At 43.8% G+C, this 18,000-nt stretch overlaps 1 protein-coding gene across 1 annotated transcript in view; it reads right to left on the reverse strand.

The window, feature by feature from the left end:
• Positions 1-18,000, reverse strand: part of LOC139649911 (thromboxane-A synthase-like) — a 49,737-nt gene that overhangs the window by 13,672 nt on the left and 18,065 nt on the right. The window contains exons 3-5 of the mRNA XM_071526424.1: positions 10,124-10,176; positions 7,170-7,272; positions 4,395-4,514 (exon numbers count right to left, since the gene is read on the reverse strand). Coding sequence (XP_071382525.1) covers positions 4,395-4,514; positions 7,170-7,272; positions 10,124-10,176 — 276 coding nt within the window. The remainder of the gene's footprint in view (positions 1-4,394; positions 4,515-7,169; positions 7,273-10,123; positions 10,177-18,000) is intronic.

Genomic DNA, 18,000 nt, shown 5'->3' on the forward strand with positions numbered 1-18,000 from the left:
TCAGAGCAGCCATTCAGCTCTAACCTGGAATGTAGCTCCCTGTGTTTGTGTGTGTGTGTTTTTGAAACGGAGGCTAAAACTGGACGACATTTACACATCCCGCCCCTATCTCCCCTCGCCATCTCTCACTATCTCCCGTTCTCCTCTGCTTTGGCACGCCACACCGCCCAGCAATCAATACATGTTGGATCAAATGAGAGATGAGATCTTTACACTGTGGGCGAGACAGGATAGCGCATTTAGTTCCGCAGTACAGGGCTGTAATTGAGGCACAGTCACATCCACTTTCATTGCCATGAGTGAGATCTAAAACAATAAGATTACTTGAGGGGGTTTGAGTTTGAGAGAAACAGGGATGTCTGGGCTGGGTATGGATTTAAGGCTGGGTTGAGGGCGGAGGCCCAGTCAGTGGCTGAGGCAGACAGAAGGGGGGTTAGATGAAGAAGCACAGGCCAGCTGATTGGCTGTGACAGGAGCAGTGTCCTCCTCCTCTACAGCACCGAGTGTCTCAAATGAAAATCTATATGGCGTGACGCTGGCAACAGAACGCCAGAGGCTAGGAGAGAGACCACTGGTCAGTCAAACACCACTGGACCAGGGCCCACACACACACACACACACACACACGCTCATACACACACACTCTCATACTGGCTCATATGTATTCATATCCATGCACCCACCAACACACATGACATACGTACATACGTACTGTACACACACATGCACACACAGAGACACGCACAAAGACACCCAGGCAGTTATGCTACAGCACAGAGAAAGCTGTTTGATGAAAAAAATAAAACACAGGCACACACACGCTAACCTGCCCTGAAGAAACCGCTGCGCTGAAACATTGTTGGTCAGTCAATGTCACACAAATTAGGGAAGAGTGTGCAGCTTTTTTCCGCACACTGGATTAAAGCTCCATTCTAAATATATTATTCAATACAGCATAATGTTTTGATCCTAAAGATCTTCATCAGGGAAAACATTTTTGGATCACTTTTCATGACTCTTTATCCAGCAGCTATAGGCTGGATGTGCACACCTCTACTACTATTCTTCTTCTTCTTCTTCTTCTTCTTCTTCTTCTTCTTCTTCTTCTTCTTCTTCTTCTTCTTCTTCTTCTTCTTCTTCTCCTTCTTCTTCTACACCTTCTTTTTTGATTATAACGCTTCTTAGCTGTCCTAAAATCACTGTAAAGGATGACCTCCCGTGGCTTAACTGCTCTATAAATCCACTGGCATAGAGTCATAAGCTATTTAGCAACAGCCAAGGAGCAGGACTTGCAAAGCTAATATGTGTGCTACTGTAAACCTTGATGATCAAAGTCTATCTGGCCTATAGTGTGGCTCCAGATAGTCCTGACCACTGGCCCCTGCCTCTGCCTCCACAAACACAGCAAACACAGCCAGCAGTAAACAGAAACAGCCTCAGCTAAACTGCTGGGCAATGGGATAACTTCTGTGAGAGTCAAATGTATTGTCCAATTGTTTGTTTGGCAGGGATTGTAAAGTCCTTCATATGCTCATTAAAGATGCATTTCATAACCAGATCACTGCCACTGAAATCAGTCTCCCATGCTAAATCTTGGATCAGTGTTCTGTGTGTGTGTATATGTTTGTCCGCACATGTGTGTGTGTGTGTGTGTGTGTGTGTGTGTGTGTGTGTGTGTGTGTGTGTTGTGCGCATGTGCGTATGAGGCAGCTGCTGAAGCTCAAAGTATGATGTCACACACCAAGTTGTAATTAGTGGTTTCATTAATATACTGGACAGTGTGTGAGGCGAACAAAGATAACACAGCCCAGTTCACAACAGCATTATAACCACACACACACACACACACACATCACTGACCCCTCAAATCAGACCCACACCATAAAAACATGTTTATGAATCCTATGAATGCAAACCCCCAAAATGTGTAAATAGTGATTAACTTGGGGCATGAATCACAGGTATATTTCTCAACCAAAACCCTCCAACCCCGGAGATTAAAAAAAACACATACACACACACATACACACACGGCTATGTGGAGAATAGAGGAGCCTTTGGATGGTACGCGATAAACAGAGAACAAGTGCACTCTGTCCATGAACCACTGGCGTCCGATTAACACCTCACATGACACGAGGAAGCAGTGGAGCAGAAAGCTAAACATCGGGTCAGTGTCTTCAAAGGATGAGAGAGGGACGAGAGAGGAAATGGAAGTAATGGAGGAGAAGAGGCGAGGGGATTGGATGGATGAAGGAGAAGAACGGGAGTGGAGGTGAAAGGGCGAGACGAATCGAGAAGAAACAAGACGTAGGAGAGAACCTGCAGGAGAGAGGAACAGAGGAGAAGCAGGGAGAGGTCTAAGATGAGAGGGAGGAAGGAGAAGAAAGGAGAGATGGAGGAGAGGTGGAGGAGGGAGAGAGGGACATCCTGCCTCTGAGGAGTGAAAGAGCAGTTGGTTGTTGAAATTATGGGCTCTGAGTGGTATTAATAATAGGAAATAGGAAAGCTTTGAATAAAATGGTCATCTGAGTCTCTCTCTGTCTCCCTCTTTGTCGTACACACACATAATCTCTGTGGCCAGGCTGAGACCAGTGGTGGCTAAGGTTGCTATGGCGACATCCCACCAGAGTGGTAATTACAATTAACATCCCGTTTAAATGATCACCCCTCTCTCTCTCTCTCTCTCTCTCTCTCTCTCTCTCTCTCTCTCTCTCTCTCTCTCTCTCTCTCTCTCTCTCTCTCTCTCTCTCTCTCTCTCTCTCTCTCTCTCTGGTAATTATAGACTTCTGCACAGTTCACCCAAGCCCTCTGGTTGGCCCTTTCATATTACAGCTAAATAATCCTGTCTGGAAACAATGGAGGCAAAAATAATTATTTACTTCAAAGCTAAATGGCTGTTTGCTGTTTCTTTTTATTAATATGCCGGTGATATGATCAGCATTTGCAAATATCAGAATGCACTGTACAACTGTACAATGAGTTGGTCAGAAAATCAACTTCCCTATTCATGCCAGAAGCAGCGGACTGCTCAAATACCCACAGTACTGTACTATGTTAATATTAACCGAAAATGTTGTACATTGAACCTGTGGAGTGGTTATAAGGGTGAGTTACAAGGGTGGATCGGTCTTTGGTGTCACCGCCACTTATCTCTCAATCACAGAAGCAGGGCAGAGAGAGAGAGAGAGAAAAAAAAGTGAAGACGATAGAGATAGAGTGCCACGAAATCACATGAAGCACACTGCAAAAGCCCCTCACCGTTATGTTACAGGCTAAAATGAAGCCCTGTGTTTGTCACATGGCACACACACGGTGTCACAGTCTATATAGCAGTCCAGGAGAGAGATGGCACGAGAGAGATACAGTGACAGTCTGAGAAAAAAGAGGAGAGTGTCAAAAGAAAACATTCCTTTGTACTTCATGCACATTGGAATTTATCAGATGTTAATTAAATGTAATACTTGGAGAACTGCTATGGAGACAAGCTATCGTTTTCACCACAGTTACAACCTGTAAATCGACTGTGTGGCTCTGTAAGTCCACTGACTCCATTTTATTCTTTTATGTCAACAATCTCTCTTTTTGGACTGGAGACTGGAAGACTGGAATGAGACTACAAGTCCCAGGGATATGTTTGAAAATTCATGTAGCACTAATGCAGGACAGTTCAATGTGGGGAAGACTAGGCTGTCCACTTCTGTACAGCTGAAGAGAACTTTCTATCTCAAGATCAAGACGCAATACATGTACTGTAGGAAGCAATAAAACGATGAACAGTGAAGAACAACTGCTGTAAGATGTAAATGAAATTAAAGAGGAACATGTGATCCATTTGAATGTGGACATGCATAATGAGGAGCACATTGTTAGAATAAATACTGTGTGGATGAATATTTATAGATTTCATCTAGCTGAAGCAGATGAAAGGAATGAATGAAGAGGGTTTAGAGTGTGCTTGAGTGGTAAAGGAGAGAAGTTAGAGAAGGGAAATATAAAAGGAGTTGAGAGCAGGAATGTAAGAAGGAAGGACAGAAGTGGATGGGAGAGTAGTAAAGGAGGGAGGTGGTGGAAAGGTGAAGGTGAGATGTAAAAAAAAAACATGGACAGTGTCATAGATGCGAAGCAGCCTACACAGTTCAGCAATGTTGCAGAGAGGAGGCGAGTAATCTTGGTTCAGTGTGTTGTCTGTAGACATTGCCATGCCTCCTGACGGCCACTAGGGGTCAGATAGGCTAACTGTGAGTGAGTGAGTGAGTGAGTGAGTTGAGTTACTTTACAGGTCCATGAGTTGCTTTGCATCTAAAAAGGAGAGGTGCTGGCTGAGGTAAGGGATGAGAGAAAGAGAGGAAGGAGGTGACAGAGGACAGAAAGGAAGCAGAGGTCACTCTCACCTCTTTCATCTTAGCAGCACTGAAGGATGGGGTAAACATGCCACGGATTTTCTTCCACTGTTCGTCCCTCAGTGCCAGCAGAGAGTCCCTTAGAGGCTTGGTGGATAACATAAGCGTTTTCTACATAGGAGGAAAGGAGAAGACAGGGACAAAACATCTGTTATCATTACATTTATTTACAAAGCTCATGCTTGTGTCAGAATCATGGGTAAGCACGCATGTGTTTGCCAATTGCCACAGACACACATCTAAGGCTCATGGTGTGGTTCACATGCATAAACAGCCCTCTATAGTGTGCACGTTACACTGGGGATCCAGAAGTCTGAGCAACAGAAAAATGGCCATACTACCCACCCACCAACCACACCACTGCCGTCCCTTCTGTCACCTCCACCCTCCATCAGCAGCTCCCTGGATCATTATTTCATTCCACCGCCCCACCACCCAGCCGGTCAAATCATCTCGACAATAGATAGTCAGAGAGCCTGTCCTGTTGTGTTATTCCTGTCCAGTCCAGTGGGTTTGAGCGTCGCTAAATCCTCAGAGACCCTGGGCCTCTGAGGCAGAAATACAACAGGAGAAGAACTCTGGAGGAATACAAAACATTGCTACCTGACAGCCTTAGCAGCTGCTCACTTTCACTGGATAGGATTGGCTTCAATATGGATTCAATGAATTCTCTTTTTCACTTGACCTCCATCACAGAAGTGCAGGGTCAGCTGGTAGGGATCCAGTGTCTTGCTTAAAGAGTAACTAAACCCTACCTAAATCTGTGGTGAAGCCTGACACCTAATGGTGAAAAGTAGGGTACTAAACTGGTCATCTGCTATTGGCTGGTCTCTGTGCCCTGTGATGTCACCCTCTATAGAGTACAACAGGTGGTGACATCACCTGGCACAGCCAGTAGCAAATTGCCAGTGCAGTACCCTAGTACCCCCGTAGATTTGGGTTTGGGGTTTAGTTACTCTTTAAGGACACTTTAGCAGGGCCGGTGCTTACAGAGGGGTTTGAACTGACATCTCTGCTCTCTACACCACCCGCCTGCCCCGTTTTAGTCAGTTTTTTGTTTTTTCCACAAGATATTAAATAGTTTTATATTGCATTTTTTGCTATATAGGGTGTCAGAAAATACAGCCATTGTGTTCATTACTAAATGTGATTGTAGGTCGGTCAGTATAAGAGGTTTTATAATGAGTAATGATAATGTAAATGTAATGATAAGTATAAGATAACTTTCTCTGAGATTACAAAAACAGAATAAATACACAGCAGAGGGTCCCAACAGCATGCTACAAAACAAAGCTCTTTGTCAAATATGTTCCCTGACTGCGTTACTCCAGTTGAATTTGACAACCACAACAGTAAATCACAATAATTCACTCTCCTTGACTTAACTAAATCAACGTTATTCGGCTTAGAGTGTCTGTGTAAATGGCCAGTGGGGGATTTAGTATTTTCAGGGTCTCTTCAAGCTGCTTTTTTATGGGTCTCTTCGAGCTGCTGTTGGCTTCAGATGTTGGGGATATCCCTCTAAAGGCAGCAACACAGCATGGCACAATTAAGTCAACGTCATCAAACGGCCAATACACAACATACAGTTCAATATGAAGCCATGTAGCTGGGGTGCACAGGAGCATGCATATGCAAACACCACACAGAGAGATAGAAAGGACCCAACAACAAATCTGCTGCACAATTCAAGTAAATTCACCAGTCCAGCTTACTATTCCTGAAGCATTTTATTTTGGGAAAAGTGATTCACCAAATTGAAGCAGAAGAGTCACGCAATACCAGCTGAAAGCACAGTCCAAGCTGATTTATTTCAGATAAAGTGTAAAAGCATCTGTGTGCGTGTGTGTGTGTGTGTGTGTGCATGTGTGTGCTGAAAACAAAGCCCAGGAGCTCTACACTGTTTCCAAAGTGCATTGATTTCCCCCAGCCTGCTCCATCCCCCTTTGACATTTCACAGGCCCTGTACAGCACAGAGCCAATATGGATGATGATGAAAGTGAAGCTGGCCTTGTGACCTCTGAACCCTCTATGATGCATGTTGCCTATCATTAGACTGTGGCATCCTGGGATACCTTGTCATATCCTTCAGTGCGCTGCTCTGATCTACCATGATCTACTCTCCTCTGCTCTGTTTTGTTCTACTCTGCATTATTCTGTTTTCTTCTGGACTTTCCTGCTATACTGTAATCTGCTCTGTTGTCCCCTGCCCAGCCATACTGTTGTGTATAGCTGGTTCTGTGCTCTTCTCTCCGCTTTTCTGTTTTCCTCTATTTTGTTCTGTTCTTGTCTGCGTTATTCTAATCTGTTCTGCTTCACTCAACTCTCCTTGTCTTCCACCCTGCTCTCCTGCACCCTGCACTGTCCTGCTTTGTTCCTTCACGCTCTGTTCTCTGCCTTGCCCTCTTCTGCCCTCTTCTGCCATACACCACTCTCCTGTATTAGGTTCAACTGTGGGATGCTGAGGATGAGGAGGGCACATTCTGTCAGTGCCACCAAAGCCCCGAAGACTATTCTCCTGAAATCACAAAGCGTGAACTTGTACAGAAAACACACATCATTTCCCCATAATGCAGTGAACACACACACACACACACACACACACACACACATACATCCGATCCTCACTCATTTTGACTGAGAAAGTTTGAGTGGGTTCCATTTGGAATTGTAAGGGCAAGGGGATTCAAGGCTGGGGTATACCTTAAAAGAATAGTATTGTACTGACGTGGTATTGTGTGTGTGTGTGTGTGTGTGTGTTTGTACCTTGCATGTTCTGTTAGGGAAGCTGCTGAACTCCTTGACCATCACTTGTCTGACAATGTCAGGGTCTGCTACCAACACCACTGGTTCCCGGCCCATGTAGTACCTGAAATACAACAAATTGAGTCTGAGACAAAACACACATAGACATGCATGCACATTAGGGCTCAACCAACATGGGTTTCTGAAGGCCAATAGTGATAGATATTTTTGTATTGAAGCTGCCAATAGCCAATATTTTGTGCTAATATTCAATGTTTTTAAATTTTACCATTTTTATTTGTCAATAATTTAATTTAACTTAACTAATAAAATTTAATTTGAGGTTGTACAGACTGTTTTTATATAGGCGTGGTCAGGGAACAATTTTTATCATATCAGGTGGATATGAAACTGAATGACTGACATTTGATATAATATTAATAAAAGCTCAATATTGGCTCTTGATATATCAGTCTAAACCTAATGCGCATACAGTAACACACATGTGCACACGTACTGTATGCAGTGCAAGCATGAATAAATAATAGCATGCTAATCACACACAGCGGTCATTACAACCAGTCTGAGGCCTGGAGAGATAATGCTTACACTATCTCTTAAACACCCTCAGCTTGAACATGAGGGATCCTGAGATTCCAGAAAGAAACTGAAGAAAGAACGTCAACGTCAGGAACAAATGGCTCTGGTCAATGGCACAAATGGACCTAGGCAAGGCTTTTCATGTATCTCTGTTAACATTTTGTATTTGAATTTTATCATCTCTGTCATGCATACACACACAAAAGAAGAGTACTTGAGTCTGAAATAACCCTTCAGCTATTCAGGAGTGAAGTGAAAACTATAGCAACTTGAAGCAAAAATCAACATAAGTGAAAGCTGGTATGTTACTCCTGATCAATACAAATAATTTGGCAATAAAGTATGAAATAAAGTGTTTAATTTCAAACATTGTACAATGTGTTCCACATGGCATGAATATTGCTACTTTTAGCTGTAGCAGCCCAAATATTGAGTGTCTTCGGCATAAAATGAAGGTTAAAAGGTAAGACAAGATTCTCTTTACTCACAGGAGCTCCTACTTGTTAAGAGCCTTTTTAATGAGAGTCAATTTCAGATGGAGAATGGGGTTGAGAGTAAGAAAAAAAATTAAATGTGTATGTAATTTAAACCCTTTTATTACAGAAGCAATAATCAGATATGAAATCTTTGGATATGAAAGCAAATGAGAGTAACAATTAATTTCAGGAACATGGAGTTTAAAAGCTCCGTTTTCACAGCCAAGATAAAGGGCACCATGACTGCTAGAGGGCAAATGTTTGGAGGTAGTAGATTTTTGGGTGATGTTTGGAGGTGGCTACATCGTAGAGGCCTTCACGGGCTGAGTTGATCTTAAGCCCTCTGGGCACAGGTGGTATACACAGTTATAGTGAGGCTGTCAGTACTGATTTAGACAGCCATGCTCACCCATTGCTCTCTGCAGCCACTGCCCTCTACTGCTGGCGGGCCCCACACACACACACACACACACACACACACACACACACACAGAGACACAAATGATGGATCAAGAGCTCTACTTCTAGAAAGAACTGACAGTTCTCACTGTACCAGCCCAGCTTTCAACCAAAATCAGTGCACCACACTCATGTTACAGTTACAGGACAGGTTATTCTTCCAGGTTCAGTAGACACGGCAAACATGAAGGCCACAGACAAAGTTGCCTTGAGTTTACCGGTGCAAATGCACCAAGCATGAGTCAGCAGATTTTCAGCAGTAAGGCTATAATGAACTGTTAGTTTCCAGGGGGGATTTGGCCCCTCGTGAAAAGGCATAAGGTCATTAAAATTGTATGTCCCTGTTTATGGTTACAGCTGTCACAGTGCACTTCCTTTATGCTTCTCTGTAATGGATAGCTTCCTTTACTGTAATAACATAATCATCTGAAAATATGACTACATGTTTGAATAGCTAGCGGCGATGGTATATGCTCTAATTGGTTTCCTACTTGTGGAGCTATAATAGTTTAGGCTGCCACCTTGATTGCGCTAAAACTATAATTCTACCTCAACATTTTTTGATTATAAATTCTTCAGACAGGGAAAGAAACTTTTTTTGAAAGGTCTGTTTTAAAAAAAAAAAAACTTTGAATACTTTGGACTTTGATAGCTGATATGTGTGTAGGGCCTACTTAGAGATGACAGAAGTTCAATAAATGTGCCATGAGCCTCTCTAGTTGTGAAAAGAAAAAGAAAATACACACTGAACTGGTGGATTACTCTCACTGAAAGCTGTAGTAATGTCTTTTGGCATATATCCCCGAATTCTGACTTAGTTCGTCCGGTCTTGGCATCAAATCGAGCCATGGCAAAACCAATTTGCTGCGCTTATTCCTCCCAACCTTGCTTTCTTTTTATTTTCTTTCTTCTGCCTAGGCAGAATATGGAAGGAGGGAAGCAAGCAAGCCTGGTCTCTTTGATGTGCTCTTAAGAAAGAAATCTGCCTTTCATAAGCACCCCTTCTTATCAACCCTGGGCTGATCAGGCGACACATCGGAGAATGTGGCACTTTAATATTCCCACTGGGGGGCTGTCATGGCGGGCTGCTACTCATGATACATTCTGATACCTGACAGCATTTTTATTCTTACCAAATGTGTCAGTGTAAAATGTTATACCATTGTATACAGTGAAGAAAAGACTGTACACATAATTGAGTTACATTTTACTCAATTCAGTACCTCTTACAAAGTGTTTTGGAATAAAGGTGCTCTGAGAAAGAGGCAATGTGAATATTATAGAATCTGGTCCTTTTTTCACAAGATATTTCTTTATGCTGCCAATTATGCTGTATGCCTTTATGCTGTATTCATCTCACAGCACATTGTGGGAGAACTGAAATCAATAAGATGCTGTTTAGACAATTGTGTTTGATAGAGAAAGGTCTCATTTACTTACCCACACACTCTGCCGTATGTCTTTATGAGATCAATGAGAGGGTCCAAACAACCCTGAAAAGAAAGTTAAAGAACATCAGGAAAGATTGCAGGAAACCTTGAAAAAGGCAAAAAAAAAAGAAAAAAAAAAAAAAAGAATACATCATCAGAAAGGAACCTTAGAGTCAACTGTGTGAGTCTGAATTCTCCTCATTAGAATGAAATAATTCCCTGCTAGAGACAGATTGACATTTGGTCAATAGGCACAGCCCATTGTCTTATTGTAAATTGCAGAGCAGGTAGCAGTATGAGAGAATCTGGAACAAGGTGACAGCTGAATTGATCTGTCCTTACAACTCTTGACTCTTTTACATGCCCATATGAGAGCTGCATTTATGACAGATGACTGACAACTTAATAAAGGAGCCAGCACTGGAGATTTAACTATGATCCCTGACCAAAACAGAAACCCTGAAACCATAGAGAAGAGAATAAAGTTAAGGGAACTCTGTGTGTGTGTGTGTGTGTGTGTGTGTGTGTGTGTGTGTGTGTGTGTGTGCGTGTGTGCGCACATGTACACATGCACTGTGAACATTTTCACATGAAGCACATTTGTGAGTGCATGTGTACGTGTGTGTAGGCTACACATCTTGTAGGGAGTGCCAATGCGAAAGTGTGAAAAAGTAAAATTTTCGCCAAAACACACTGTTTATGAATTGTGTCCCTCTTGAGACAAATAGGTAGTTACTTCTGCCAATTGCATCAAGAGAAAATCCTCTTTCATATTTAACCCTAGCCTCAACAAACCTCAAACTCAACAAAAACCTACAGTGATGATGACGAAGGTCTCACTTCAATCTCAGCATTGATCTTAGGGGGTGATCTTGTAGTCAAGCAATTTCAACTCACGGCCTTAGGCTTCAGCTACATAATACAAGCTAATAAACCACTATTCATTTCACACACATCCATTAAATACAATGTATTAATTTGAGGGCCTTAAAAGCCATGGACAGTTAAGGACCTTTGCACGACCACTAATGGACTGTTCAGTGACTTCAATACTCTCCACCTTCAGTAAACTCTCATTGCTGGCATGTCTTTCCTTGAAATGACATGCCATGGGGTAATCTAAATTCTGCACCCTGGCATATTTATACTCTGCAACCCTGTCTTTCAGATGCCTCTTGGTGCGTCCGATATAAAAACAATTGCATGGGCAAGTGAGGCGATACACCACATAAGTTGTATTGTAATTATCAAAATTTTTATTTTTCTTAATCTCCTTTGTCTTAAGATCCACAGATTCTCTCCCAAAAACCAACCCCAAAAGAACCAACCTGGTGGCTGATGGGTAACCAAGCACCAACAGACCAACAGAATAGGGATATCCCAAGATAGAACACAGAGGGTACCAATGCCACATCTCACCTAAGAGACTAGCTGCCCTTGGCAACCCCCAGTGTCCTGAAATCGAGCCAGTAGACGCCTCTGCCTTTGCCTGCAAGTGCTTGACGCAAGGGCTAGCCTGATCATATGAGGTCATGAGTCCTGGTCCTGGTGATGAACTTCTGCCCCCAGTGTTCATCGGGATGGCTAATTCTTTAACAAAATGGCAGTAGTAGCCTGCCAGCTCAAGGAACCTATGTAGCTCCAGAAGGTTTTTCGGGGTGGGCCAACTCCAGACTACCTACACCTTGTCTGTGTCTGTTGTAAGCTTCCATTATATGGCCCATACACTTGGTGCACCTGCTGCACCTGCTGAGGCACTTCTTTGGGTTGAGGCGGAGCCCAGCATGGTGCAGTGCCATGAAGACTTCTTGAAGATTGGACAAGGCACTCTCAAAATCTGAGGCGTAGGCCATCAAATCATCCAAGCAGACGACACACTTGCTTTGGGGAATCTTGGCCAGCACTCACTCCATTGGCCTCTGAATAGTGGCAGGCCCATTATAGAGACAACAGGGCATTACTCCGAACTGTCACAGTCCCTGTCCCAGTGTAAAATCGTTCTTCGGTTTTGCCTCGGGTGTTAACACTACCTGCCAGCAGCTACTCCTCCGGTTTAACGAGCTAAACCAATATGAGCCAATGACCAGGTCCAGGGTGTCATCAATGCAATGGAGGCGGTAAGAATCCTTCTTAGTGACACCGTTCAGGCCCCTGAAGTCTGGACAGAATCATGGGGTACCATCTTTCTTCGGTACCAGGACAATGGAAGAGGCCCAAGGGCTGTTAGACAGCTCTATAATCCCAGCAGCTCCCATCTCCCTTACCTTCTCTTCAGCAGCTGCCTGCAAGGCAAGGGAGAGATGGTGTGGTCTCTGGCAGATGGGTGCTGCAGAGTCTATGTCTATATCATGCTGGTCCAATCTGGTGTGTTGGCAGTCCTCCTCCCAAGCTGCAAAGCTGTCCATGATTCTCACCAACTTGGCCAATTCGTGGGAGGTAGTTCTCGAGGGCATCCGAAAGACCCAGGGGCAGCACTTCCCTCACTGATCCAACCCTGCCCTGTTTCCCTGTGCCAATGGAGTGGAGAACTGAAGAGGCTTTTGGAGGCTTTCCCTCATGGCAGCCCCTATATCACATCTGCCAAACCTCTGCTGCAAAACTGTGGTCAATTCCTGGAAATCCCACTGCTGCTGTGGGTTGAGGTCCAGCAGCACCTGCAGGGCCTTTTCCTCCAGAGCAAGGGCTAGCTGCACTGCCATCTCTTTAGAACCCCAGCTGTTGTGCCAAGCCGCCTACTAGAACTGGGCCATGTAAGGTTCTCAGGGTTCGCTTCCATTGTAGCATCTTTTGACTATATTTCTCCCTGTAATTTCTATTAGGGTTTCTTTTGGGCTGCGCTCCTCTTTTGTGTGGATGCTGGCTAGGGTGGCTGGGCCTGACTGGACATGACCCATCTCGTATACTCCCAAGCCACTGCAACAATGTTTCAGTCTGGCATGCAGATCACAAACTTGCACGGTGTCCCACGCTTCCTGGTACACAAGAGGGTGGTGGATTTCTTCTTCCCTCCCTGAGGCTGATGCTCTATCCAGACTTTTCAGGTCCTCTACCTTATTCAGTCAGTGGTAAGAAAGCTCATCTTCTTTCTTCCTTCCAACAGGTGGCACACTGGTTCCAACTGGTCTGGGAGGTACTCTCAAATTGTAGCTGACTCAGGAAGTCTTGCACTTCTTCCAACAATTCCATCCTACATCTGACACCAATGTAGCGGCTTGGCTGGGCCATAATAGAAGACTCACACACAGCCTTTTGAGTAAGGAGACAACTTTACTCAAAAGTTGATCACATGAACAACAACCTTAGTGGTGAGAGCAACAGGGGTTACATACCCAGCATATGCATCTACCTCATGGGTATCTCAACTAAGTAACACCGGTAGTACATGATTAACCCTCACTCTCCAAAAACCCAACTGCAAAAGAACCAACCTGGTAGCAACACCAGAACAGCTGCATTACAGTCCAGAAAATGAGGAATTATGTAGTGCAAAGGCTGCTCTGTAACTAAATGAGACCAAAGGAATAGAGATATGCCAAAATAGAACACAAGGGCACCAACGCCATATAGAAATGCTGGCTAATAAAAAATGTGTCTAGAGTCTTGTTTCTTTATATTTAAAATACAGAAGATCTTATTCAGTGTAAATAGAAATATGGAGCCCATGTAGTTTTATGTTAGCTATTTTATAGAGTAAAATATAATAATAATAATAATAATAATAATAAAAAACACTTATAAAGTGTGTAACATGTAATCTTTTTTTAAATACTTTGTTTTGGGCATTTTCACCTTCATTTTACAGTTGAAAGTAATAAACTATATTCGAACCCAGGATTTTGTGCTTTCATGGTATGCTCCTTAGATCACTGAGCCATGTAATCTTTTTTTTCCTCTGTATAATGTCTCTTCAAATATTTGTATCTCTCAAGTGAACACCGTGAGTGCTGAGCGTGTGTGTGTGTGCACACATGTGCATGCATGTAGCGCTATACCTGTTTCTGTGAATGTGTTAAATTATGTATGGATTACAATATCACCAAGCTGGTGTGTGTGTGTGTGTGTGTGTGTGTGTGTGTGTGTGTGTGGTGTATCCATGTGTACTCTCAGCACGTGCTGTGCTGTACAGGACGATAAAGGTGTCTGTGATAGCAGATGTGTGTGAGAGGTTTGCTGTGTGACAGTGGAGCTGCTGGGAAATTGATGGCCTAATGAAATATACAGCAGCAAACCATCCAGAGAGCAGCAAGCTAGTCAGTCAACCTGCATGAAGTCAGTCAGCTTGCTCAAAACCAGCCACATAGCCCCTATGCCAGCCGTTTAGCCACCCTGTCACCAACAAACCAACAAGACAATACGTCAGTGAAAAGGTCACTCAAGACAACTATAGCCAGCCAGCCAGCCAATCCTGCCAAGCATACATCTAGTCAATAAGCCTGCTGGCTAGCCAGCTACCACAAACCTAGTCAGTCATCATGCTAGCAGCCAGCCAGCAAGTCAAGGTCAGCCAGCCAACTATCCTACAGAAGCCAGCGGGTCCAAATTTAATAACCCAGCTTGATCTCATCATGGATCATGGTGGGCTCTCAGTAGAATACATCAGTCCTGACCTCTGCACTGCTCCTGTATGTGGGGTGTGTGTTTTTGAGTGTGTGTGTGTGTGTGTGTGTGTGTGTGTGTGTGTGTGTGTGTACGTCATATGATCGTCATATGAGCGGTAGACTGACAGCATCTCTGAAACAATAAACACTCACACACACACACACACACACACACACACACACAGACACACACACACACACACACACACACACAGACACACACACACACACACACACACATACACACACAAATTACAGAAGGAGAGAAGAGAGAATTCAGCTTGGCTTTTGTTTTTGTACATGGTAATGAGACATAAGCTATAATGTACAGTTTCAATTTAATGAGCATTTTTAATTTAGTGTGTTGGATATCCCAGATAACAAATATTGTGGACCATATTTATCAAGACTGCTGTTCCCAAATCGCAGACCACTGTACCTTTGACCATTGCCTTATTTTTCACCCTAATGTGAAAGGGACAAACTGATTTTGGATCAGCATTCCCAGTAAAAGGGGGTTGATGAATCCCATCCCAGGCCACTAGAGGTCAGTGGCTGGTAGAGCCAGTACTAGCGGTAGAGGGAATGGGAACGCTGCCCCAGGCTTAGAGAAAGCTTCATCTTGAGGTTTGACCTTCTCAAACACCACATAAGAACAGATCACATACTGTGGCCGCAAACACTCAAATACAAGTCATGACTTCACAGATACAACCTAAACTTGCATTGACATAACCTCAATACAACATGCTTGAAAGGCAGTGGGGGCAAGATGAAATGATAACTAGTGAAAATTTTGAAAATGCTAGATTGTGTTTTTATTTTTTTGTGGACTTGACAAACAGAAGCAGTTTATATAATAATTGCTTTATTATAATCACATATGCTAGCTTTATCTGTTGAAAGAATAATGTCTTCATCTCAAGATTTTTTGCCACAAACAGGAAAAGTTGAACAGGTTTCACTGTTGCTTTTTGAGAGAGAAAAAACGGGGAGCCCCAGCTCTCAATCAGGGTGCAGATCTTCACAGACTACAACCATAGCCACCATTCAAATGTTTATGCGGCGAAACCTCTACATGCCCGTCACACGAAGAATGCGAGAGACAAGAGAGGAGCTCCTTGGGCTCCACTGGCCTCCACTGAATAGTCTCCTCTGGCTCACAAAGGAGGGCTTGTCTGTTAAGGTGCTTAGAAAGTGTTCAGGTCGTTGATATGCAAGGCGACGGGGCAGCCCACAGTTCGCCTGCTTTAGAGTTAATTAAGCTGCAGACACAGTTGGCAGGATGCCCCCTGCCTCTCCTCTCCGCTCCTGGGACCAGGCGGGCCTGACACCAGCATTCCTGCAGTCTGAAGCCCCCAACTCACCCTCTTCATAAGGGGTGTGTGCCCACAACCAACAGTCCCTCATAGCATTACATTTGCCCAAATAATGTCTTTCTCTCCTCTCTTTCTAAGAATCCTTCTCTGTCTGTCTCTGTTTCCTGCCCACCCTGTCGTTGCTGAGCATCTTGGCAATACACTGTATTTGAGTTCTGCTCTATCTTCTTTTTCTCCTTCCCTCAGAATAGGTCTTTTCCTTGTTTTACTAATTAATAAGGGGTGTGTACCTACTACTCAAATCCCCTCATAGCACTACATCAGCCAAAACAGTGTCTTTCTCTCCACTCTGTCTAAGAATGTCTCTCTCTCTCTCTCTCTCTCTCTCTCTCAGCCCCCTCCCTGCCTGTAATGTCAATGAGCATCTTGGCACTGTATCTTGGTTGTCCTCTATCTTCTTTTTCTCCTTCTCTCTGAATTGCTCCTTTCCTCCTTTGACTCAGACCTTTATTGCTGCTGTCACATAAAAGTAGCTGCTGCCTGCCACAACTGTCACACATGAACATACACATGAACACACTCTTACACTTAAGTTCTCTCGGTCCCGCTTAATGTTTCATCCACATAGCTGTGAAGGCAAAGAGGGCAGGCTCAATCAAACAGAGGACAGGCTCCCCAGCGGCCTGCCATGACTCTAATTGTGGATTCATCACAGATAGAGGAGATCAATACAACACTCTTGACTCCACGCAACACAGAATGATCTGAAGTTTGTCCTATCGGAATTTCTCTTACCAAGGGGGATTAGACACTTCCATTTGTGTTTGAGAACAGCGAGACCTCGCGCTCAGCCACATTTGGGTGAAAGAAAATGAGAGAGAGAGAGAGAGAGAAGAGAGCAAGAGAGAGAGAGAGACAGAGAGAGATCCTCACCCTTTTCACCATTCCCTGCTAATGACCCTTCTTTCTCCTCTGCCTTTGTAGAGTGAGACACACACACATTCACACACAAACGGTGCACAAACACAAGCAAACATGCACAAATGCACAGACGCACACACACACACACACACACACACACACACACGCACACACACACACACACACAGAGGCTGCTGTGTCCTCTGCTTTAACGTGACCTTGGTGCTCCTGGGGAGAGCTGGCTATGAACTGGTGAGGGGGTGAGAGAAGTCTGTGCCATTAAACCTGTGGGGGCTTACTGTAACACACTCAGCTTTCCATAGCTGCTCTCTGGAACTGTAAGACTGTAATAGTAGCTCTCTGGCTAATGTACTGCTGGGTATTCAGGGAACAGAGGAGGTGGTAGTGGGTTAGTGGCTGACTGAACCAACGCTGCAGATGAATATCCATTTTAACGAGTTGTTTAGTCTAGTAGGGAATCCTAAAATCAAATTGTTCTTACAACAAGTGAAAATTCTGTCAATGAGGTAAGATGATTTCATTTGTTTCCAATTGGAGCTTTGAGAATCCGCTTGAAAATAACAAATGAAATTATCTCACCCCATTGACATTTTCAATTGTTTTTTTTTTAAGAGATGTTTTTGCAGTGAATACCTGGGAATTATACTGATTGGCCACTGCACTGGTTTCAACCCAGTGATATGTGTTTTGTAGTCTAGTCCCTGTCCTGTTTCAATGAACATTATCCAAAAAAATGGGAATATATCTATTGTGGGAGTGAAGGCTGCACATGGAGAAAGAAAAGGGGCAGAAAAGAGAAAGAGACAGGCAGCCTGACGTGATGGACTTCTGTTTTTAAAGTGCTGGCCCTTTGCTCTTCATAAAAGACTCCTCCCTTGTGTTAAGCACCATTTGAACTGTACTTCTCGGGAGAACGTGAAATTGAACAAATTGAATCATCTTCCATCAAGGCCAGATGGATGGGTTATTTTTTTCTCTGAGTGATAGACTTAGAAAATGTAGAGGAGCAGCAGCAACACCCTCGCAGT

Source organism: Centroberyx affinis, unplaced genomic scaffold (genome assembly GCF_046629955.1).
Source record: "Centroberyx affinis isolate AG114_WGS23_722 - 3 ecotype Tasmania unplaced genomic scaffold, CSIRO-AGI_Caff_v1 ptg000111l_1, whole genome shotgun sequence".
NCBI classification, from domain to species: domain Eukaryota; kingdom Metazoa; phylum Chordata; class Actinopteri; order Beryciformes; family Berycidae; genus Centroberyx; species Centroberyx affinis.